The 24883-nt window shown below is 45.5% G+C and overlaps 2 protein-coding genes across 12 annotated transcripts in view; one reads left to right on the forward strand and one right to left on the reverse strand.

The window, feature by feature from the left end:
- The window catches only part of MICAL1 (microtubule associated monooxygenase, calponin and LIM domain containing 1), a 52202-nt gene extending 42736 nt beyond the window's left edge, over positions 1-9466 (forward strand). For all 5 annotated transcript variants that reach the window (XM_028733940.2, XM_077928852.1, XM_028733939.2 and 2 more), the window contains 9 exons: positions 224-398; positions 676-761; positions 947-1589; positions 2625-2704; positions 4069-4170; positions 5720-5813; positions 5927-6023; positions 7087-7160; positions 8018-9466. In XM_028733940.2, the coding sequence (XP_028589773.2) occupies positions 224-398; positions 676-761; positions 947-1589; positions 2625-2704; positions 4069-4170; positions 5720-5813; positions 5927-6023; positions 7087-7160; positions 8018-8181 (1515 nt within the window). In that variant the 3' untranslated portion in view covers positions 8182-9466. The remainder of the gene's footprint in view (positions 1-223; positions 399-675; positions 762-946; positions 1590-2624; positions 2705-4068; positions 4171-5719; positions 5814-5926; positions 6024-7086; positions 7161-8017) is intronic.
- A 1169-nt stretch (positions 9467-10635) lies between these two features.
- On the reverse strand, positions 10636-23837 carry SMPD2 (sphingomyelin phosphodiesterase 2). 7 transcript variants are annotated; one of them, XM_028733944.2, is made up of 11 exons: positions 23686-23836; positions 19264-19427; positions 18050-18146; positions 17722-17798; positions 16718-16811; positions 16501-16590; positions 14323-14405; positions 13875-14007; positions 13064-13168; positions 11791-11947; positions 10636-11450 (listed from the first exon to the last, which is right to left on the reverse strand). In XM_028733944.2, the coding sequence occupies exons 2-11, from the start codon at positions 19311-19313 to the stop codon at positions 11107-11109; spliced, it is 1230 nt and encodes a 409-aa protein (XP_028589777.1). In that variant the 5' UTR covers positions 19314-19427; positions 23686-23836; the 3' UTR covers positions 10636-11106. The 7 variants fall into 7 exon arrangements, with proteins under 7 accessions (XP_028589777.1, XP_028589778.1, XP_028589779.1 ...); XM_028733945.2 differs by having other exon boundaries at positions 19264-19486; positions 23686-23835; XM_028733946.2 differs by lacking the exon at positions 23686-23836 and adding an exon at positions 23414-23596.
- Positions 23838-24883: the final 1046 nt, after the last annotated feature.

The following is a 24883-nucleotide window of genomic DNA, read 5'->3' on the forward strand; positions in this document are numbered from 1 at the left end:
AGAAAGCTGTTACCATTACCGGGGATGGGGGACCAGTGGCTCTCCCAGATGTTCTTGGATTACAACTCCCATCATCCCAGCCGGAGCTCAGGGATCATGAGTTGTAGTCCAGCAACTTGTGGATATTTGTTAATGTGTCTCATTGGGCTGAACCATGTATTTTGAAACCAAAGCACAAGATGACTTGGAACGTGTGGTCCTAAAGGTGTTGGTCTTTTGGCAGAGCCCTGTCACCTCCTCGGTGAGGAGCAGCGATGCCTGCTATTTCTGCGGAGATCGTGTGTACATCCTGGAGCGAGTCAGCGCAGAGGGATGCTTCTTCCACCGTGGCTGTTTCAAGTGTCGCCGCTGCAAGACGACACTGCGCCTGGGGGACTACGCCTTCAATGAAGACGACGGTGAGTGGAGTTGAGAAGATGCAGTTGGTTAGCCTGAATGGCACAGCTGTCAGTGCAGACGGGGGCATTGTTTGATTTCTCTGAAATCCAAACTGGCTGCCTTTCTTTGCATTGTGTCTCTACTTCCTGCAAGTGCATATCAAGATTCATTTGCGCCATTTGCTTTTATTCTCCTTGAGGTATCTGAATCTGCCCTGGCAGTCATGTTGATTGGCAAGTCAGGTGAATGCAAGCAACATACCCTACCTGATTATGGCTGTCTTGATTTTACTCCTAGGTAATTTCTACTGCATGCTGCACTGTCCTACCTCCAAGGACATAACTACACCCAGCAGCACAACCTCTGTCAGAGCAGCACGTAAGGTGAGTGGGATGGATGCCTTTTCAGAACTGGAGGCATTTGGTGCTGACTAGCAAGGCAACTCCCTAGCTGATAATTAACCTAGTAACTCTGTCCAGTAGTGTATTCCATGTTACTTCCTGTCACGCTCATGGGTGACAGCCTTGCAACTTGCTTGCTTGGAAAACTGGCTTTTTTGTCTCCCTAGGATTCCTCCAAACTCCTCATTCCTTCAGACAAAGGCACTCTGGACTTGGCTGCTGAGGACAAGAAGATGGAAAAGGGTCCATATCAACCAAGCCTGGATGAAAACCTGCTGTCTTTCGAAGATCAGCTGCCAACAGGTCAACCTACAGAACTTCATAAATCAGCTGCTGAAGGCCACAGCTTACTCCCAGCCAGAGTAAATGGAAGCTCTTGTACTATGAACTCATCCTGGCATCCACATCGTCAACCATTAGTGGAGGTGGACAAGAAGTTGGGGGACTCTGTTTCTGAGGCTGGTTTAGCTTCAGAGGTTGTAGGCGAAGGCAGAGATGGAAACAGGGCCAGTCCAAAAAGAGAGAGACTTGAACCAGAAAATTGGACTGGCAGCCAGTCCCAAGAAGAGACACGTGACAGCCTGGTGACAGGAATTCAAGGAACTGATACAGATCCTTTTCTTTCTGGAAAGGTGCCAACTGCTCAGAGCCCCAAACTAGAAAAGAAGGAGTGTGAAAATCTCCCAAAGAAAAAGATTTGCTTGTCAGCCCTGGAAAAGCTTGAGTTATCCCGACTGAGTCCAATATCAGCCTCATTTCACTTTCCAGATATGAAAATAGAAGAACCCAGCTTCAGCACCATCTCAGAAGGTTGTTTTATTTATATATCATATGCCTTATCCCAAAAGTTTGGGGCAGACCATAAACATGGGAGGAAACCTCAGCAAAACGGAACAACATCCGAGCCATTGAAATGGCTCCCCTACCTTTGATTTTAAACCTAAGCGTCAAAGGCCATGCTCAGCTGTCACCATGTGCTCTTTCCTGCTGCATATGGCTTCAGGGCTTCCTGAGTAGCATATCCATTTGTGTGTGCTGTGCGATGTTCATCCTGCTCACATGGGATTTCTCCACTGTGCAATCCCATATTAAAACACATTAATTTTTTGTGACATTGAACATTTAGCTTGTTGCTTCTGAAACGGAAGCATTTGGTATGTTAGCAGATCAGAGTTGCATTCATTGTGGCCCATAGAGCTGTTTACTCTGGTCCACTTCCATGGTAGTGTCTTCTAATAAACCCTCATCCTTTAAGATGAGGTGGTTTAAGTAGGTGGTGGTGGCGGCAGCAGCAGCATTCTCCACATTGCCTGCTTAATCGAACTCACATAGCTTGCCAGACCCGTTTCTGTTCTTCGACATGGGAGTTAACCCTCCCATATTGTGCTTTTCTGTTATCTTTCTTAACCTTTGTCCTCTTTCTGGAGACCATAAAACAGGAAGCACGTGCTGTGTTCTATTAATCATAAATGGTTAAGGGCTTCATAAATGTTTAAGGGCTATACTACCAGCATCCACTGGCCTCTATGGAACAGTTTTGTTTTGGGTCTCAGATCACTGCAGTACTAACTGGCGATGAGGAATTTCATTGTTAGCAGTGTTGGGCCCAGATTTTGATTGGTACAGAAGTAATTCTACCTTCACTGCCCGTAGAAAAGAAGTGAACATAGCATCAATGTGCCTGCTTCCCCACTTCATTATATAAAACCAGTTCTTCTCTTGGATATCTCTACCTATAAAATATAGCTTCACTCCACCCCCAGCCCCCAAATCAACCTTTAATTTATGGCGTCATTCCAGAAGTCACTGAAATGAAATATTTTTCTCTTGTCCTTTTTTTGACAGATTCTCTGGAGATTGACAGTGACAGTGAAGAGGAAGAAGAGGAGGAAGAAGTAACGAGCCAAGATCTTGCAGCATATATTGTGAGTGTAGAAGCCCAAACTTCAATTCCACCACAGCAGACAAGCACAACTCAAACCACTTTCAGGACCATTTTCAGTAACTCAGGAGGGCTGTGTTATCATCACGACATCCAAACATAGCAAAACTGGGATAGCTCAGTTGGTAGAGCATAAGACTTTTAATCTCAGTGTCATGGGTTTGAGCCCTGTGTTGGGGAAGATTCCTGCATTGTAAGGGGTTGAACTAGATCACCCTTGTGGTCCTTTCCAACTCTTCAATTCTCTGCTTTTAACAGCAGGAAAGCATTTTCTTTCGGTTTTTCACATAATCTCTTCAGCAAATCATGGGATTCCTCTCACCACCGCATTTCTCAGAACCCTTCTGTTAGCTCTTCTTTTTCTCTTCCCTCTCCAAAAAAATCCACTTTTCTCCCTCTCTGTAGCTCCTTTTTTGTTGTTTTCTGACTCAACAGGCTCACCTTCTCTCTTCTTTTTCTCTCTCTAGCCTGTTAATTTTTGTGTTTATATATTTTTTTAAAAATCTGCATCCCATCATTTGCTCTTCTCCCCCTATACTGTCACAAGTTTCTCTGCATCTGTTATCCCCTTCTCTTCTCTTTCCTTACCCTACAGGTTTCTCTGTATACCCCCATCTTCATTCTCCTTTTCTTCCCCACACCCCTCCCATTGCCCCATCTCCTCCATCTCACTGGCAACAGGCCACAAATCTTTCACACTCCCAGCACTTCACATCAACAAAGGGAATCTCAGAAGTAGTTGGCCAAGTGGTGTGGCTGGTTGGAAGCTCCAGTAGGCACCTTGTTATCCATGGAGCTCCTCCCTATCCCCAGTTTGGATGGGTGGTGCTAGGCCCTAAATTTATGACACACGATCTGGAAAAGGAGCACAGATGAATATTTGGAATTCCCCCTCAAGGGGGCTGCAATTGGCTTGGGGGTCTGTAAGAATAGCAGCAGACATCCGTGTTCTGAAAGAATGACTAACAAGAACCTTACAAAGCCCTGAAGACAGCTCTCTCCATTGTGCATTCTGGGCATGGTCCTGTCTATACAACAAGTTTTGACTGGAGAGTGAGTCACTCTGTCAAGACTTCTTGCAGCTGCAGGGTAGGCCAGACTTAGACTCTGAGCATTAAGTTGCTCTTGATTTTGCGATAACAATTCACTTGTCTTTTCCCCAGTGATGTCATACCAGGCACCTTGGGCTTATGTATTTATTTTTGTACCTTCTTGTAAAGGGGACTGGGTCACTGTTGGTTATAGCTGGAAAGTAGTCTAGCCCTAAACTGCGGCTGCAGTTTAGATGGTAGAGAGCGGCTTTTAAAAACATCTCATTTGATTCTTGTTTGTGTGTTGTGGCTGCAGCATTTCCTGAGCTTCACTGAAGAACCTCAGTATCCAACGTGGAAGAAGACACTGATGCGACGAGCCAAAGAGGCGCAAATGAAAAGGTTTTGCAAAGCGCAGGTAATACTTGCATGCTCCGCTGGTGGACGGGCACTGATACTTTTACAGGGATCATCCCAGTGAGGAATGGGGCTGCAGAAATTAAGGGTGGAAGCTTCAGATACCTTGCAGCCTGCTATTTCACATCTCAGGCCCCGAGGCCGTTAGGTGTCTCTAGAGATTCTCCCTGTTATTATAAACAGCTGCACACTTTATGTGGTGAATGTTTGCTTGCATATATCCAAGCTTTACTACCATTTCCCAGAGAAAATTCATTATGTAGACATCCAGCTGTTCCAGGAAGGGTTTCCAGCACACAAATGCTTAAAGATTCACTTGGCGTGGGGAATCACCCTTGTTGTGTTTGCTGCATAAAATGGGGAACTGCCCTACACCAGGACTAATGATATGTGACACTGTTGACCTGTATAAAAAGTATTATTTAATGGATTTCTAATATGCCCTTTAGGATGGATACACACACACACACACACACACACACCCTTCCAAGCTGGATTGTAACAAATGAACGAATGACTAAAAAACAGTGTTCACTTCTAATGTGAAATAGCTCATATCCACTGACTTGATAGTACCAGTTCCTGGCTTTAGTATCACCCATGCACCACCTATTTTCTCCACTTCCTGTTAATTTAGATGTAAACTCTAAATTAGATGTAAACTTTTCCTCTTGTACCCTAGTTGCTCCCACTGTTAATGCCCCACCCCATATAAGTAGGTTAGGCTTCCTGAAACTGGAATGTGATGCACTTCAGAACATTGGGAGGATAACTCCCATGAGTCCCAGCCCCAGAAGATTGGACCAGGTTCTTACTTAATTAATCTTTATACCGTTTTACTGGTTTTTATGTTGTATTTTTTCATACCGCTTAGAGATGTTAAAATAGGGTCGAGGTTTAGAAATGCTTTTAATTAATAAAACATCTCAAGCAGACCTGCTTCTGGAAGGGTGTATATAACTACTGTGTACTGTATATATACAGTTGAAGCTCACAGGTGCAGGATGTTTGGGTTACGTGGAAATGGTGTGCTGCTTCCTGTGCCGAAACACCTTCTGTGTGAAGCCCTAGGTTGACTACTTTGCTCATTCAACTAATGGTATACAGTATTTCAAAATTTAATTTATAGAACTGTATGAGCATGATGAGGGCTGGTGATAGTTATAAATCCTTTGTGAGTTATATCACAACAGTTGATAGGTTCTAAACTGTTGCAAATGGTACGCACATATAAAGTTAATGGCAGAAATATTCAAGAGACTGTAAAATGACTAAATTACACTTAGTCTTAAGTAGCCTGTACATCCAGAGTTTCAGGTGCAGGAGGGATTGGATCATGCCCTTAGATTTTTAATGATGTAACACACGGGCATTTTTTGCTTCACAGACAATCATAAGCACTGCCAGGTTTTGCCAAAAATGTACTACTACCCTATAAGAGTTCCTGCCCGCTATTCTGGGAAGCTATCCACCCATGCTTGGGTTCCTCTTCCTTACACTTTGAAATGCTTTCTTCATTTGACCAACTCGTTATTGCTTGGGCATTCCAGTCAATCCAGAGGAGGCTGGAAGAGATTGAAGTGACTTTCCGAGAGCTTGAACAACAGGGAATAGAGCTGGAGCGATCTCTGCGGGAAGCGAGAGGTAAGAGCCTGGGCTTCCGCCAAGAGAGATGGGGGTGAGGCTGCAGCCTATGGATAATACATGCAATGGCAGCTGTACTCCCAGGATAACTTCTTCCCTCCTTTATCCTCCAGGAACAGACGCTGAACTAAAACAATGGATGAACCAGCTGCTTTCCCTGGTCCAAAAGAAGAACAGCCTGATGTGCGAGGAGTCTGACCTCATGATTGCGTAAGAGACCCAGCCTCTCATAGTTGTTGAGACCTGGTACTCATGTCAGTTTTGATCACAGGGGAGTTGGCACAGCACTGCTCCTTCCTGTGCTATCAGAGAAGGAGCTGGATGTGGTCCTCACAACAGCAGGCAACCCTTGAGTAACAGAATTTAGGTGTACAGTATTGGGATCACCTCCTCCCATGTAGTGCTCAGTTTTTCTTGAATCCCCAGTGGCATTCTTCTGGTTCCTGCACTACCTTGAATGCCATTAACAACCCAACCTAGGTCATATTCAGAGTGCTGGGAGATGGTGTGTCACACAGACAGCATGAATAGAACTACTGTGCCAATCAGTGGTGGGGAAGGGAGGTTAAGTGGCTTAGAGTTGCTCTTGGACTTAGTAGCAGATCTTAGCCCCCAAGCCATTTCAAAAAGTTGTTTTTGTCCCCTTTCCTTTCTTGGTTTTAAATAGCTAGCTTGTTTGAAACAAAACAAAACCAGACCCTCTAAGGTTTTACAGCTGGCAGAATGTGACATACACCAGCCTTTCATTGGACTACAGCTCCCATCATCCCTGTCCACCGGCCACACAAGCTGGGGCTGATGGGAGCTTGAGTCGAGCAACATCTGGGAGGCTGATGCAGACCAGCAGTGGGAATTCTGAGAATGAACCCATGGCAGCCTGTGGATGCAAAGTTGGCACTGGGCCAGACCTTATGTTGAAAGTCTGCCATGTGTATATAGAAGAACTACTCCCCTGGTAATGTTCTGTAGATAGCCAATACTTCTGCAGTTTACAGAGGCCTTTCTATCTCAGGGAGAACAGGACCTTTCCCTGGGAAGCTCCAGTTAGACAAGGCAGACATGCCTTATTCATTACTACTTTAACTCCTGCCCAATAGTCTGTTCTTAATGAGGCTTAAAGTATATGGATATTTGAGCTGACAGTATACAGAGGACTGTTACTAACAAAGGGAGAATCAATTGGAAGACTTCTCAAGAGTGGATCTTGTATACTATCACGAGCTTCTCAATTATGGATGACCAAAGTTCTCAGTTGTTATTTTTTACCCCATAGGGTGCAAGAGCTGAAACTAGAGGAACAGCAGTGCCAACTGGATCATGAGCTGCGCCAATACGATAATATGGACGGTAAGAGAGAGTATAAGGGGTCCAGGTTTATACTAGGAAATGTAGAGAAACCCAAGAAATGCTTGCCAAGCTAAGTGGGAGCATATTTTTATTCATTCACAGAATTGATTACTGTAAATAAATTGATTGAATGAGGGGAGGGAAAGGTCATTTAGGATGGATACACGAAGCAGAAGCTTGCTACCCTGCTATTTACTATATCTGATTCTCTTGGGCTTTAAGCTAGTTGGCAAAGGAACCCAAGTCTCTTACATCAAGCAGAATTGTTTTATGCACTCAGTTATGCCTGCTGTATTCTAGTTAGAGCCCGTTAGCCAAGTTAATGAACTCTGGCATCTTCTATGTACCTGCTTCTAACAGAAAACCTGTGTACCATTGCAGAAAGCAGTGCATGCGATTCGTGCCCACCCCCTGCTAATTTAGCATGGATTAATTATTCAAACTTTGAACCAGCTCCTTTGTTCTCATGATCTGTTGTTAGGGTTAGATATTTTCATTGTGTGTATAGAATGTTTCTAAATACGCACTGGTGATGGAGAAGACGGGGTATGTGGATTAATTTGTCCTAAACAGAATGCAATTCTGGGAATGTAATAATGGAGACAAGCTGTCTGCCTGATTTCACTTAACTGCTGAGAAGAATTAAATATACAGATGCTAAACAGAGATTTCATTCACAGCAGGGGTGGGGAGCCTGTGACTCTCCAGATTGTTGGGACTACAATTCCTGGCCAATGGGCAGGGATAATTTGAGATGCAGTCGTGTAATATCTGGATGACCGCAGGCTCCCTGTTTTCTATGCCATAATAGTGACTGACTTAGAGCCGCATTTTTTTTGTGTGTGTGTTTTTTAAAGAGACTTCAAAAACCCTAGAAGACCAGCTGAAAGAGAAGGAGATCCTGTCCCAGCTGCTGGAGGTTGTGAACCAGCGCAGTGCCCTAATTGAGATGCAGGAGAAGAAGCGTCTCAGTGAGCTTTACGAGCACGCACCTGCATTTGGGGACCTTGGGAAGATTTGAGAGCCGGCTATATTGAAGCTTTTGTCTTTGTGCAGAAGCTACATTTTAACACAAGTTCCGTTTTAACGCGTATCTGCAGAGGACTGTGATCTTCAGCGAAGATCTGTCTGAGGCACCCCAGCAATAATGAAGGCCAAGGTGTTGGCTGCAGCTCTGTGCTGTAAGCATCAGGCACTTCAGCGAGTTCATTCATTAGCAGCCTAGGTCAGCTGCCTGGGATTGAGTCCCTTGCCGCCCCCCCCCCCCCCGCCCTGCAGATTAGTGTTTGGTAGCTGCTATTAGGTGTAAGGAGAACAAGCCTGACCTTGATGCAAGTGTTTTTAAGTAGTAAGACTGGAAATATGGCCGTTTTTTTTTTTATTCTTTTTGCCAATAAGTGATTTCATTATAGGGTGTCTTAAGACTGTCCTCCAAATTCTTCTTTACACTGGCTACAGGGAGCCAGTATTGCACATGTAACTATAGCTGCCTGCGTTCTCCCCTATGAAAAAGGCCTCGCTTACCAGGACAGCTCCTCTTTCATGCCACTTCAGGCAGCTGCAATGTTTGCCACTTGGGTAGTAGAGGGGTTGCTGCTGTGCAAGTGAGCATTTCTGCCTTCACCCAAGCTCCAGCAGGGCAATATTACTTGCACCTCGTACCTCCCACTCCCAAACTAGCATGAGATATTTGGAGGGGCATAAATGCTAAATAATTTAATATATAAACCAGGTGGAGGAAACCTGTGCCCCCACCCAGTGTTGTTGGGACTACAACTCCTATAATCCCTGATCATTCGCAGGATCTGAAGGGAGTTGGGAATCCCAACAACACCAGCAAGGCCTTTCTAATATAAACAGTTTACAGGCTATTTACTAGGGAGGGGGCACAGACCTGTCAGTTGAATGAGCAAGGCTGCATGCAGCCTGCCAGGAATTACAATAAAAAACAGCATGGCCACTGGAGAAGTGTGATCCTGTCACACAGTATCTGGATAGGTATCTTTGCCACTCACACTCTACTTACATGTGTAATGGATTGCCAGCTATAAAACCACACAGACGTGGTCTGAATATAGTATCCCAAAGCAATAAAAGAACAGCCACTAGAGAAGAATTAGGGGCGCTGTTTCATCAGCATAAACTGCTCCTGCAGCAAGCCCCTTTACAGAACGAGGGTCAGACCTCTGCGGCTGAGGAGATGGCTACCTGTTAGAACCAGAAGGTTGCCATGCCTGAACTGCTGTTAAGCCACAGCTCTTTTTACGGGCTGTGTGCTCCTGTTTCAATAAAGATGCATGGAGTGAGCTGGAAGTGTTGTCCTGCCTTTTCTCACCCAAGCTAATTTAACACAAGAAAAAAAATATATCCCCCAGGTGTCTTCTGAAGTTTTTTGGGCTCTACTAAACTTTTTGAGAAGACAATTGTGATGCCTGCCTTTCTCTCACTAAATAAGAATGGCAAGGAAGGACACATAATGAAAGATACACAGGTAATGTGCCCAGATGGGAGAAACCTCGATGAAAGCTGCTCTGAACCCTTTGAGGAAGAGTAGGTTACCGGTTAAGCTTATAAACAAACACTCACATGTATCAAAAAGATGCTGTTCTAGGCTGGACATGATTACCTACATGCTTTCACAGACCTGTCTGCTATCTGGGCTATTTGCATGCAGCCTCTCACAATGTTCTCACAATGTAACCGTGGTTGACAACTACGTCTTCAGTAACACACCAAACACATTTCCTGCCTGCTAGATGAGAAGTACTTTTTGCCAGCTTGGCACAATGAAGAGGGGCATGGGGTGGTAGGATGGGGGTCATCCATGGTAAGAAAAATATATCTACATACCAAAGGTAGGATTCCTGGTCTCATTTGCATATAGGTCTCCATCTCTCCCAAGATGTTTTAAGCCGCTAAAAGGGTGAAATTCAGCCTGAAGACTGCTAATCCCAGCTCTACAGGTTGCCGCTGGTGTCAAAGGAGGGCTTTTCCAACAGAAGAAGAGTATTTAAGAGATTTTTTAAGAAGACTCACAATTACATAATAGGCTACTAAGAACTGTGCTGAAGGCTAGCTCCTTAGCTGAGAGCCAAAAATGCTCAGTGGCTTAACATGTCTTTTGCATGCAGGTTGCAGGCTGAGACTGGCATCTGCAGATTCCCAGGATCTTAGGCAAGACAGCTGCGAAAATGCCCCCTGCCTGAGACCCTGGAGGCCTGCATGGTTCAATGGTTTGACTTGTTAGGAAGCAGCTACACCAGCCTTAAGCTTGCTGGCTGGACTGCAGCAAGCCCTTTATCATCACTCCCCCCCCCCTCCAAAGAAATGCAAACAACAGTGATCTACTTCACAAGAGCTGCAGGAAGTATGATGTCAGTGAAAGGATTTTGGTACATTCAAGTGCTAAGCAAGCAATTAAAAAAAAGGGTTTCAAGAAAAAGAATTTCACCAGTAAATGCTACTTTCTGCTCTGTTGTATTTGAAGGCTGATTTATTCTGTTTTCAATTCAAAAAGGAACTTTGTATAAACTAGAAACACTATACACATTTTAACTCGTCTGCTTAACACCAGGCTTTTACAGTACTAATTCAGCCACCCGACTCGGTCGGAACAGCGTGGTTTGGTTTGATAAATGCTGGTTTCTAAACAGCCACAAGCTGAACCGCATGCAGTTGAACTGCTTTCGTTTCAAAATTCCCTTCTGCACAAATCGTACTTGTGCTAGAATCCCTTCAGCAGAAGGTCAGAACTATTCGTAGAAAGTTTTATTGCCCTAGAATTAAGCTAAAAATAATAATAATAAACTTCTACGGCAATCGCTGCCACGTGCTTGAAAAACGACTAACCCTTAGAACCTGGCGGCACAGAGGAACTTACGGCTCTCGGAAAAGCTTTCAGCACAGTCTCTTGGTCCCTTGTTGGAGTTCCGGCAAGCGACAGGCCTCACCGAGAGCTCAGCTTGTCCTGGAGTGTCTGCAGCCCCACCCGCATCTGCTCCTCTGTCCCCTGGAGCACCTTGACCTCGATGGTGTGGAAGAGGTAGAGCACAGCCGAGATGAGCAACACCAACACCCCCAGCAGGCTGAGCAGCGAGAAGGAGAACTTGGGGAAGGGCTGCAGGAGGGCGTCGCCAAACATGGAGCTCAGGCCCATGGTCGCCTGCATGAGCAGCAGCAGCACGGCCAGGACGGCCATGCGGCCGCAGGAGTACTGCTGCCGCTCGGCCGCGTGCAGCCCTACCCGCACCTCCATACGGGCTTCGTTCAAGACGTCCACCAGCACCGGTTCTAGGAAGACAGACGGCAACAGGACTCAACCACAATGCACGTTGAGGCAGTCAAAGTCCTAAGACATTTGTGTCCAAGCCCACTCGGTGGTCTGGAGAGGCAGGCCAAGACTGCTACTTTATGCAGAGATACTGGCTTCTTGACTATGGTAGTGCATGCCTGCAGAGAAGCCTAGCACAACGGCCACACTCTTCTCTCCAGGGAGGTTAGTGGGCGAGAACAGGCCTTGAAGGAGCACCACTGGGGATGGACCAGGCAGGCTTTGCCATCCCTCCCCACTCCCCAAAGGCATGCGTACTTGCTCCCTCCTGTGCCAAAGCAATGAAACTGGGGTACTCACCAACTCTAGGGTGGTTTAGGCCTTTGCCTAACGCTCTCTTGTTCACAGAGAGTGTGGCTATGACAGCTTCATGGTCAGAATAAGGTATGTCCTTGTTGGGAGCTGTTCCAGTAGTTGTCTCATGGCGGTTGCATTTTACTTCATAGTGAGACAAACCCTACAAGAAGGGAAGTTAAGCAGGAGAGCAAGGTGCTTATTATGCACATGCGTTTTAAATAAGTAAGGCTCCCAGAAATTCTAGGCTGTCGACTACAGGTGAAGAGGGTGGGGAACGATCTTATTAGAGTCCTCTTTGAATGACAGAAGTAATTTGGAAGTGTCCTCAAGGATCCGCTAAAGAATTCCTATGTCTGTTCTATCATGTGTTTATTTGACCATGCAAATCCAAGGAAAGCTATTCAGCAATGTCTTCGGGCAACTTGCTCCCATAGCTTGTTCTTTCAGAAAATTCATCTTAAATCTAAACTGTTGCCATTTAAAATCCATTGCCCTACATCTATAGTGTTTGGCAACAGGCGCATTCTTGCCATCAGCTTTGGGGTAAGATTTTGATACAGACTGAAGATTATTTTCAGGCTCAACGTCAATCTGATTTTCTCATGGGTAATAGATGTGCTCAGTTCTTTTCACCTTTTCTCAATGATGTGACCTTTAACCATATTTGCTACCCTCTTCTGAATTCTCCCCAAAATCAACATAGGGCCATGGTTCTCACAAACGTCCACCTCAAACCGAGGAATTAGTTACAACTGTAGTTCCCCTCTTACAGGAAAGGCTGGATATCTCGGGCAACTTTCCACACCCCTGTGTTAGAGTAGGAAGGAGCAACAGCTGTGGTCCAAGTAGTGCCCACATGTTTACAGAGTTCAGGAAGTGATCAAGCAGTGCAAGCTAATCTAACTCCCCAAATGCAGCAAGTTCTTGCAGAGGTGTGCTTAGTGCTTTGCTCATTTTGGCTCTAAAGCTTTAAGTGTTATCCTCATATCTTGAAAAGCCAGTCCCAGCTGTTACACAGAACATGCCCAAAGACAACAACAGCAGGAAATCAAGCAAGTGAGTTCAGCCCGGTGCCAAGAGGTTGCCTGAGGCCATACCAGTCTGTGAGCACATAGTTTTGGAGACTATTGGACAAAGAAGACATTCCAGACTGAAGATACCGACAGGAGACAGACCTGTCATGGGGCTAGTGCCAAACCATATTTGACAGCCTTTATTGCTTAACTGCTTTCTGAACTCTGTACTGCCGCTTTCTATGTGTTGAACTTGCACATACCTTATACAGAATGTAGTCAATACGAATCCCCTGGGGATAGCACCGCAGTTCTTTCTTGCTTGTGAAGCAGTTGGTGGGCAAGAGTGTAGAGCCATCCTCACCACCCTAGGAGCAAGACCAGAGTCTGAATTCTCAGTTCTAAAAAAAACCAGAGGTGGGGGAACTTTCTCAGCCTGAGGGCTGCAATCCCTCCTGGGCAACGTTTCAAGGGCCATATGCCAGTAGTGGGTGGGGCCAGAGACAAAAGCAGATAGAATACCTAATGCACTTTTGCGTACTGTAGGCTTATTTACACACACACACACACACACACACACACACACACACACACACACACACTATCTCTATCCAGACAAGCAATGTGCATTATCAGAGTTGAAGGACACATTCCAGCCACACTCTTAAGTATGGCAGCACAGGCAGTGAGGGGTGTGGCCTGGAGCCAGATAGGGAGGCCTGGAGGGTCACTTTTGATCACTGGGCCTGAAGTTTCCCACCCTTCTAATAAAAGATACTAGAGCATCTGCAGCAAGCTGTGTTGTGGAAGAAGCTGCCAATTGAGCCTGGCTGACAGTGCAGCCTGCAGAGCTCAGAGCTTTCAGGAAGGCAAAAGAGAGAGAGAACGGGGTGGATGGAAGAGGCACCTTTAATCTGGTTGGTGTAACCTATCTCTTGACATTCTTACTCAAATAAAGGTAAGGTTATAGTTTCCAGACCCCAAGGGCAACTTTCTTTTCCTTTTACTGAGTGACCAAAGGAGGAAGAAACACCTCTCCTTTCTGGACCATTTCATAGGGACCCAGAGACTCACCTCAACCTTCTCTGCAGCAATGAAGGAGTCCCGAAGCCCTGCCCAACCTCGCAACAGCCTGATGCCCACGTCTTCTGGGTGCATGTTCAGATCCCCACCAAGCAGCACCACATCGGCTCCTTTGGAAGTATGTCTGGGAAGATGAGAAGATGCCACAGACTGAGAGGAAACAAGCAGCCCTCAATGATACAAGGATGTTTTTTGTCATGAGAGATCTAAGCCATGTTAGACTTGAATTCTACCACACACCCAAAACCATGGCTGCATCCTCTCCACCTATCCACCCATTCATTCTGTCGCTGGAGCGATAGCATTAGATGGACTGAGTATGTTCCAAGCCAGAGCTCTGAACTACTGCCAAGGAGGGAAACTAGCTAACAGAGAGAGGAACAAAGCGTGCACACACAAACCTCATTATAAAGATTTCTGGGGTCTCCCCATGACTTACTGTATAAACTGGGCAAGTTCCCAGGCCTGAACTACTCGGTGGGGCAGGTAAGCATCCTTCTCCCGGCAGTACTCCGCATGGAGCTTGGGAGGAAGAAAACAAGACACGCATGAAATTCACACTTGTATAGTAATATATGTGAAATCGCAAAGCAACAGCCTATGTACTCGCCTTGCTGCCCCACTTTAAACTGATCGGGGAGCCTGTGGCAGAGATCAAAAGCAACAAGGTAAGAATTCTATAACAGACAGTGGGTTTTCAGTTTCAGAGACACACAAGGACCTACGGATGATCCAAGACTGTCAGCAAAGAGTACCATCTGGTACAGATACAACGCTAAACTACTGTTTTGCATTACTGGTATAAATCTTGGGCTTGTGTGCACATTCTTCTGCTGCTCCAGCAAGATCACAAGCTCTTGCTTCCACTTTCAACTAACCATGCATTATTGTTAAGTCCAAGCGTTGGAACTGTGGTTTATCTTAACAATGATTTAGAGAAACTAGACTACAGATTGAAGTTGACTTGAGTCCTTGGACCAGGGATGGGGAGCCTGTGACCCCCACCAAATGCTGGTGGGCTATAGCTCTCGCCGCCCCTGACTATTGTCTATTCAAGCTAGGGCTGGTGGAATTTACCAGCATCGGGAGGGATACAGGTTCTCCATCCTTGCTACACTTCAGACTTACCAGTATTTGCCCAAGTAACTGAATAACAAGGAGCCACAGTTAGCTGAAAATAGAAGCGAAAGCGTCTATCTCCTCTTTGCGACTATGCCAGAGAAGAAGACGGGAGCTTGCGATTCCAAAGCTTATTTGCATTAATACCAACCACAGTTGCGTCCGAAATGCTGGTTGTGTGAATGGATGAACTAATCCCTTGTTTCTGTAGGCAGGGTTTGTTATCTCCCAAAAGGTGCCCCAGAATAATATCCTCCGATCATGTAACCCAGGCTTCACCAAAAGAATGATCTCAAGATGTCGTTACACTACAACTCCCAGCATGGCCAAGTGTAAGTAGACCTCAAAAATATTTCCACATGTAGCTTTCGGGCTTCAGCAGACTAGGTAACACTGACGCTCCTGTGTTAGTACCAAGCTTGTGAAATCATACTGCTCATTAAGGCTGCCTCCTGTGGGAGTTTTTCTCACCCATTTCATTGTGCTGGCTTTCTATTCCTCCTCAACGCTAAGATAATTTAGAGATAGTCCCACAAGCAGAGGTTAGTTTATTGATCTTTGGGACTGCACTCACTGCTTGCATGGCATTACACAGAAATTTTATTTGCATTACCTACTAGCTATAGCAATAAAATAAAATACAATATGCTGAGGATAAAGCTAAAAGCTTAGTTATATAAAATACGTTCTAGAGGTTTACATCAATACAAATGACAGAACTGATACATAATCCTTTAACCACTTAATCCTTTAACAGGCAGCTTTTATTCATCTATGCAATGTGGCTTGCATTTATTGTACCTTGGGATAAGAATGAACAGCAGCTTTCAAATGATGCATACATTTGAGAGAACACACAAAAAATCCTTCTTTAAAAGGTTGTGTGTCTTGTTCATTTTTAAGAAGGTGCCACCCAAGAAAATAAAAAGCCTTGGCTGTTCATGGACACCCCCTGCTGGCAAATAGGATGTAAAAACAACAAGTATCACTTGGGAAGTTCCAAGCCAGTACAGTCCCACCTTGGAAGTCGAATGGAATTCATTCTGGAAGTCCATTTGACTTCCAAAACATTTGACAACCAAAGCGCGCCTTCTGATTGGCTGCAGGAAGCTCCTGCAGCTAATCGGAAGCTCTGGAAGCCCCGTCAGGTGTTCGGCTTCCAGAAATAGTTCACAAACCGGAACAGTCACTTCCGGTTTTGCGGTGTTCGGGAGCCAAAACTTTTGAGAACTAAGCTGTTCGAAAACCAAGGTATGACTGCAATCACAGGATTCATTCAGCAATCTAAGCAAATCTGAAGTGCTATCCTGTGTTCCTCATGTAAATCCTACTCACATCTAGACACACACACACACACACACACACACACACACACAGAGAGAGAGAGAGAGAGAGAGAGAGAGAGAGAGAGATGATCTCTATAATCTTGCTCCAGGAGTTGAAGAAGTTTGTAACAAACAAATAAAAAAAATACAACAAAATAAATAAAACTGCTCACATGAGTCACATAGATGTTGAAAACAATCTCCTGTATCTTCAGGACCACAAGCCCCACCGATTTGCCACCAAACCAGTCTCCATGCTGGAACTGTAGAGAGAAGAAAGTGGAAGACAGTAGAAGAAACGTAGGCAACGCGGTCACAGTGAAAAGAGCCTTAGAAGAAAGGTGCTCTTTGGCACGTTCCCCAGCCCCAAGCAAGGCATTGCCCACTCACCATGTAGGGGTAGCCATTCACAGAGTATTGGTACAGGAAGGTGTCCAGGATTTGGTATCTGGAGAAGATGCAGAGCCCACTGCCAATCACTCCACTGTGAAAGACACAGGCACCACAGGCGTCAGCTGGGGGGGCATTGCCAATCCTCGCTGTTCCCATCCTCCATTTGAAATCAATAGCTAGAGTTTACAGAAAAGGGCTGGCATTTGGGACTCCTTGGAATTATTCCTGGTTCTAGGGACGAAGCGCAGTCTTCTGACACCGTGATACGAGTCAAGACTGAAAAGGGATGCTGCCTAACCATTATTAGCTTCTGTAACAGCACGCAAGGCCCACCAAAATGTACATTTAAGAAGAGTTTGATGCCGTGTCTGCCAAAGAAGTGAACCATAAGGTTTGGTAACCATCAAGTGGCCTGTACAAGGTGAGTCTGTAAAACTCAGATTAACTAATGTCACAAAATTTTATTGAGATTCCCTGTGTTCCAAGCTGTGTCCCCTACAGATGAAGGTTGGTTTCACAGGTTGGTCTGCAGGTTGATTTCACACCAGGTATATGCCAACATGCATCCAACCCATGCGTCCTGCACCATGCTGCCCATGTAGTGATCCAGTGCGCAACCATGGGCTCTGTTTCACAAACACAGCCTTAAAAATAGACCTGTGGGCTATTCAGTCAGCGTGCCACATCTGGAAGGCAAGGATTGCTAAGGGAACAAGGGCAATTAAAGAACAATTATCTGTCACAAGGGGTGAGGCTTCTGCTCAAGCAACAAGGAACCTGTTTCCAAGAAAATATTATTCTGATCAGCTAAAGACCCAACTTATTCCAAGGTTTTTTATGCTAACCCGTCTGAGCTCTCAAGGAACTAAAGAGTGGGAATGATTTCTTACCAGTGTCTGAGAGGGTCCTCTCTAAAAACCATATAAATTGCACATCTATGAAGTCAAGCCTATAATAAATGAGCTCAGCCATTGGCATGGACTATTCAAGCTCCTTTTTACCTTTTAAAATAGTGGGAAGAAGGGTAGCGGGCACACAGCTTCTTTTTCAGCTCCCAATAATCTCTCTCGCTCCACACCTGGAAAAGCAGAGAGGTTGTAGTCACAGTGACTGCAAACCAAAGAACAGAAGTGGGAATTGAATCAGTGGGCTAAGTTGAAGCTAGGCGTGGGGGGGGGAGCTAACCCCTCCCTTCCCCTAGCATCCCTCCTCCCCAATTAATCATGTTTATATAACACTACAACAATGTATAGTGCTTCAAGATCTTGCCATGCTCTGCCCACAACCTATGCCAATACTAGATGCACTATAACAGATGTAAGTACTCACCTCCTGCAAGAGCGCCAAGTCATATCCCTCCTGGTTGAGGACATTGCCAATCAATTCAATGCGCTGCTGCCGTACTTTGCTCAGGTAGCGAATGGCCCTGGAAGGGAGAGAAAGGGAAGGAAACTGAGTGAAACATCAGGTTCCAACTAGGCTCATTGCTCATTTCAATCTTAGCCCTTCATTACTTACACCTGGTAAAGAAGGCAGTATCATACTGAGAGCCAAAGGAAGCACTCCTCCCAATGCAAAAAGCACACCTGGAGGAGCAGTTTTAATCAGGACTACAGTAGAGAAGGAAATGGTTAAATCCCCTCTCATCACTGAGGCAAGCAGCCCAATCACAGCAGCTGTTGTTGCTGCACATTAAGGAAAAGATATGCACATTAAATGCCAAGAAACATTGAATGCATTTATGTACAAGCAGCACTATAAGAAAAACTGGTCAGACACAGACAGAGTCAGGCCTGGCTGTTGCATGCCCCCAAATGAGGTCATAATGGGGTGGAAGATTCCTGGGGTAATACAAGGGACTATACATTCGTCACTGCAAAAAGGAATTAGCTGAAAGGAGTTTTTCTCCATGACTTGCTAGCAACTGCTTTGTTTGTTTTACTTGTTTTACATGGGAGAGAAATAAAACAGATGGCCTCCCTCCCCCATCCTGAAACATGGCACGATAGACTCCATCACCTGATAATTCTACCATCTCATTATATTGTATACATGAGCCTGTGTTGGAATTGGAAGGTCATAATGGAATTGGAAGGCTATCATGTAGGACACTGTACAAAATTAAGGGTCTCATGCATTGTTCCATCTGTTTTTTCTCTGGCCTGCCCACTTGAGTCTCTGCCCCACCCCCAAAGTTTGTCCTCAGCATGAAAAAGATTCCCCTCTCTCTCTCCATTTAAGCATAGATGCATGTTCAGCCAAATCACTTAATCATTGGGTTGTAAAAGGGCAGGAATACACAGATTTACCAATACCCTGTTTTATTTACATAAAAACAGCGCCAGCCACGGGAGCTTCATCATTTCCTCTCTGCAAACAGGGAAACAAACAGGTGAAGAATGTGTTTGCCGTAACCCAGAAGACTCAGCAACTTCTCGATCAGAAAACATGACTGAACCTTCGCCAGCAGTCATGCAGATCAGAGCCAACCCTCACCTGCCTTAAACACACACACACAAAAATAAAGCAATGGAAAAACTCACCAGCAATTGAGGTCAAAGACACGCAACTGCAATTGAGGGTCCTTATCCATCACAGTGGGGACAAGAGAACGCAGAGGTGGGTTCAGATGGTTGCACTCACAATGCTGACAGGTTCTGCCTCCAGCTCTCCGGCAATCAAGGAGTCAGACTTTGGCTTTGCCCCTCTGCCAGAAGAACAGGAAGTGTGACTGTAATATTGCAGCTAACAGGTATGCACTGGCAGCTGGAAAGCAAGGAAGGATGAAGCCTTGGTGGCACTGATTCAACAAACAGCACATGCTTTTGTGGACAAGGCCTAGAATGCCTCTCTCTGCTAAAGCCCTCTGGGCAACAGCATCTGAAAGTCCTTGATAGGAGGGAGAGGTGCAAAGATAAGATAAGACCTAAAGATTAGCAGAGTTATAAAGCATTAAAGGGACACTCTCAGGTCAAGCAAGTCCCATCTTTTGCCTGTTTCAATCCTGATAGCAGGAGTCTTTTGCTTCAGTGCTGTCACTGCCGCAGTCCCTTGTCAGTGAGTGATAAGCATTAAAAAATGCACACTTTTCCAGGCAATAAACCCTCATGGTAAAGACAATACTCTTGTAATCATTTAGGGCCCATCAAGCTTTAAAGGTCCACGGGCACACGTAGATCTTTGAGGGTGCTGGCACCCCATTATTCCCTCTCTGGGCACTTCTCTCTCATCCCAACCTCACCCCAGCCAGAGAGAGAGAGAGAAAGCACACACATACAAACTTAGCTTTTCCAAGGAATCTGGGTGAAAGCTGGAACCAGCAGAATGAGTCTGAATCTTGAAAAGCACATAGAACTGATAGAAGTGGGTAAGAGTGGCACTCTTCCAACTTCCTCCTTTAGCTCTGTGTACTTCTCGAGGGAGAAAAAGGTAACCACCCTCACCAAGGGAGGTGTGTGTGTGACTTCAGAAGCTATGCAGGTACCACTGCATGCCACACTGATGATCAAGCATTATGAGTGATTCCACAGGCCTACCCACTTTTTAAAAATATCATGTGTTTACTTGGTAGATTCTAAAGCTCTCTCCTACTGGCAATCTCTCTGTGCGAAGTTCCAAGGACAAGAAGCTGTGTGCTCACAGGTCAATGGCACGCAATCCAAGTCTCAGTTCTTGAATTTCCTTCAAGGATCTGTTTTCAACCATGCTGGAGTGTTGGGACACCCATGACCAAACCTACAGTATTTACTTATATCTCTCAATATCACAATTCCTCACAATCATTTATGGTTTTCACCAGTGCTTTTCCCCCTAGAAAAATAGTTGCCAGTACTCACTGTGAAGTTCTTACAGTAAGTGCCACACTTTTTAACCCAGAGAGAGAGAGAGAAAGAGAGGTGCTGGTATTGTGTACCCTGGAGTATCCCCTGAAAATAAGCCCTGGTTTTTACTGCCCTTGAGGCTAGGGATTTGTGTCTTACTGGATTGAATCAGACTCTCAATATGGCTTGCCCAAGAACCCAGAAGGTTCTGCTCTTCAAACTGTTGCTTCCACCCTGCCCTCAAACCATTCCCTCCCATCTTCTTTGAATGCATTTTCTTACACTTGTTCACCAGGTGGAATTAGCAAGAAAGGAAAAGTAGCTTCCCTTGTGTTCACTGCCAAGATGAAATAAAATGGCTGTGGTAAATATTTTGATCCAAATATTTTCAACAATATACAGACAGCAAGAAATGTCAACCACATGTTGAAGACATGGACATCCTCATTTTTGCATGGTTTTGCCACAAAATCGGTGGCGAGTTAGTGACGCAGACCGGTCCTGGCTTCTGGCCAGTAGCTTTGATCTGCACTCTGTTTCCTGGTTTCTTCAAGGGAAAAAACAGTACTGCACTTTGTTTTAGGATGCTTCTCACTGTGTCTATTTCCCAGCATTTGGATAAAGGTGTTTCATTGCCTCTCACTGCTCAATAGTGAGTCAGGCAGCCTAACCCAATCTTCTCAGAAAGTACATGTATATTATAAATATGGGCACAAGCCCATTTGCTTGACAAGTGTTTCAGATTAGATATTTCTTGACTAGTAAACAGTCCTATCCTAGAATGAACCATCTATATGTCTTCAATACTCCCTTGGAAAGAAACGTGTAATCTGATTAAAAGGTTCACTCCTGTATACCTTCAAGGCTAAATACTCTTACATTAAAGGTAAAGGTACCCCTGCCCGTACGGGCCAGTCTTGCCAGACTCTAGGGTTGTGCGCTCATCTCACTCTATAGGCCGGGAGCCAGCGCTGTCCGGAGACACTTCCGGGTCACGTGGCCAGTGTGACGAAGCTGCTCTGGCGAGCCAGAGCCGCACACGGAAACGCCGTTTACCTTCCCGCTAGTAAGCGATCCCTATTTATCTACTTGCACCCGGAGGTGCTTTCGAACTGCTAGGTTGGCAGGCGCTGGGACCGAGCAACGGGAGCGCACCCCGCCGCGGGGGATTCGAACTGCCGACCATGCGCTCGGCAAGTCCTAGGCGCTGAGGTTTTACCCACAGAGGCCACCCGCGTCCCTTACATTACATTAAAATACCATAATTTGAAAATTTCCTGTAAGGATTGAGCAGATTGTAAAACACATATGCCAATCTATTGTTCAATTTATGTGTAAGCACCCAGCTCCCAATGTGTTCATACTGAGCCTGCCTTATCCCCAAGAGCTTTGGGAGTACAGCACTTCCCTTGTGCTTCTCGGCGAAAATTTACTGCCTTTATTTCTCCAGTCTATAGCAAGGATGCTTTAGGTAATACACAGCAGTGGTAAACTGCATAATGCAGGTGTCAGGATTACCACTGCATATCATTGCAAATGTTCACTGATTTCTGTGTTCAGTCTGAAGCATGAAACTGTCCTACAACTCCTATTTGCTAGCTGTGCTGTGGAACTACAACAGACCACAGCTTCTTCATGCATGCAATGACTTACACACAAGTAAGACTGTCATGTGCCTACCTCCCAGGGGTATTCATGTAATCCCCTACACACAAGTTCCTTATAAGAAGCTGGCAACAAGAGAAGCAACACCAATTCAAACAAAAAAAACTGGAACAAACAGAGGGGGAATGAAGGAGTGCTGAAATGTCCACACTAGCACAGACAAGTATCAATATCTACAGGCCCATAAATTAATTGCTAATAAGCTTTTTCTGATTCAAAATAATAAACGATCTGGCATCCATTCAGCAGCTTTTTACATTCTTGGAATTTAGGGAGCAGAGTTTTAATTTATCTTAGGCTATACATTCAAGTTGTGGTTGCTGCATCTTAAAAATACTGCAGAGCTGGAAGGGGTTCAGAAAAGGTCAATCAAAATGACAAGGGGGTGGAGCAACTTCCATATGAAGGAAGGTTATAACATTTAGAGCTTTTGAGTAAAAGGGGAGGGACACAGCAAAATTATAACATTACTCAAGAGTCTGGAGAAATAATATTTCATTCCTCTTTTAATAGTAGTACAACCCAGGCACATCCAATGGGGCTGAATAGTGAAACAAAATGAAGAACTACACACAGTCCATAGTTAAACTAGAGAATGAAGTATCAGCCACTAACTTGAACAGCTTCCAAAAGGAGCCTAGGAAAATTAATGAACCAGAAGGCCACTGACGACTACTAGGCATGATGGCCCTGTACTAACAAGGTGTAGTTATGACTAACTTTAGAAGAATCGGAGACAAAATGAGAGACTAGAGTGTATGCACATATCTATAAAGACAGGCAAAATCCAGGGGTGGTCAATGCGTGCGGTTGGATACAGCATAATCCGAGATTATGGGAGCTGTCGTGCAATGGCACCGGGAAGGCCACAGGTTCCCATGCAAATGAATAAAGTCGCATTAGCTGTCAAAGCATCCCAGGCCAAGAGAAGATTGCCTTAAAATCATATATTTACTAGTATGCGTTTCTTTTGGGAGGGGGGCGGAGGAAGGAAGAACGCAAGGCGGCTGCAAAATAGTAAGAGATTAAAAGGGGGGGGGGGGGGAGAGAGAGAACAGGCCAAGCAAAACAAATCCCTAAATCACACTAACACAATGTGGCAGCTTGAGATCAATTCCCCGGATTGCGCTCCCTTCTCTTGGCCGCATTTCCCCAAAGGGAAGGCGACTTTGCGCTTTAGGATCTTTTCCCTTAAGCCCTATATAACCTGAAATGTCCCACGGGAAGGAGCCATAATTAAGCGTGTCTTCCGGGCTTCGATCCCAAGTCGATCTCCGAGCGCAGCGCTTGGCGCTCGCGGGAGTCTTCCAGCAGCGCACTTTATCGATCCACTATGTTAAATCATCGATCGCTCCGAGGCGAGAGTTGCCGGCTCAGGCAGAGTTTCGGTTATGGCAGAGCAAGACCAGGCGCGGCTGGAAAGAAGAAAAAGGGGCGCGCGGCGGGGGTTTGGGGGAGTCTTCGAGAGCCACTACGCACCTGGCGGGAGACGCTGTCTAGGCCACTTCTTGCTTCCCTTCACTTCATTCTTGGCGCGGAGACCTTGCCTAGCCGGCAACAGCAGCAGCAGCAGCAGGATTCCTGCAGTTGAAGAGGGCCAGCCTCGCCTCTAGCCGTAAGGCGCGCAGTGCATCTCGGGGGTTGTAGGCCTCCTTCCGCGCAGCAGCCTCATCTTCAAGGCGCGCCTCCTGCCCTGAAGAACTACAAGTTCCAGGAGGTGGCGCTGTCGGCTCGGAAAGGAGAAGTGCTCGCTAAGTGGGGGCTTAAAAAAAGAAGAAGGGAGGACTGCAAGTACCGAAATGCTTTGGGGCGGCCGGTGCCCGCAACCTCTTCTGTCGGCAACTGTTGTGCTTTTGAAGAACTTGCAGAAAAGTATTAAAAACTGCGCTGCCTCCGCGAAGAGCGGTTGCAATAGAAAGAAATATGAGAAAGCACGGCAGAAAATGGCTGTGCTTGCGAGAGTGAGTGAGCGCGGGCGCATCTTCACTTGTCAATCACTAGAAGCCTGCTTTTGGAAATTACACAAAAAAATAACACAGCATTCCTTAGTTGGTGGGTTGTTGTAGTGTTGGTTTGTTTTTTTTTAGCCCATTAGCTTTTCAGGCATTTATTGTTAAGTACCCCAAACCGTGCTTCAATAGAAGTTTACATAATTTTGTGACTCGAAAGGGTTAAAAATCAGGCTCCCAATTGGGCCCTGAAGGTAGGAAGTTCAAGAGCCCCTGTGCTAGAGCATAACAACAACAAACAGAGTTTGTCACCCTGGTTAGAAGAAAGAAATGCTGAGCATAGTCAGTTTCACATTTGAAACTTACTTATAGTGCCATAGTGATTACAGGAGAAAATGGAGTTTGCTTCTGTTGCCTTGAAGTTAAATGCATTTGCGTGGGAACTAGCACCATTTTGTTGTAGAAACATCGGAGTATATACTTGAAGTAAAAATAGTAAAAGAAGCACTTGTCATGTCTAGCTGCCAAGTTGTTTCTAGCTGCAATTCAAAGTGCTGGTTTGGAGCTTCAAAGCTTCACATGGCTCAAAACACTATATCTGGAGCATCACCTTTCCACATATGAACCTGCCCAGGGAAGTGCCTGCTGCTGAGCTCCAGATATGCCCACCTCCCATCATCCACCTCTCTTATCTTTCCTGGCCCTGACTTGGACCCTCAAACCCAGCC

The sequence above is a fragment of the Podarcis muralis genome, chromosome 5, assembly GCF_964188315.1.
Source record: "Podarcis muralis chromosome 5, rPodMur119.hap1.1, whole genome shotgun sequence".
NCBI lineage: Eukaryota > Metazoa > Chordata > Lepidosauria > Squamata > Lacertidae > Podarcis > Podarcis muralis.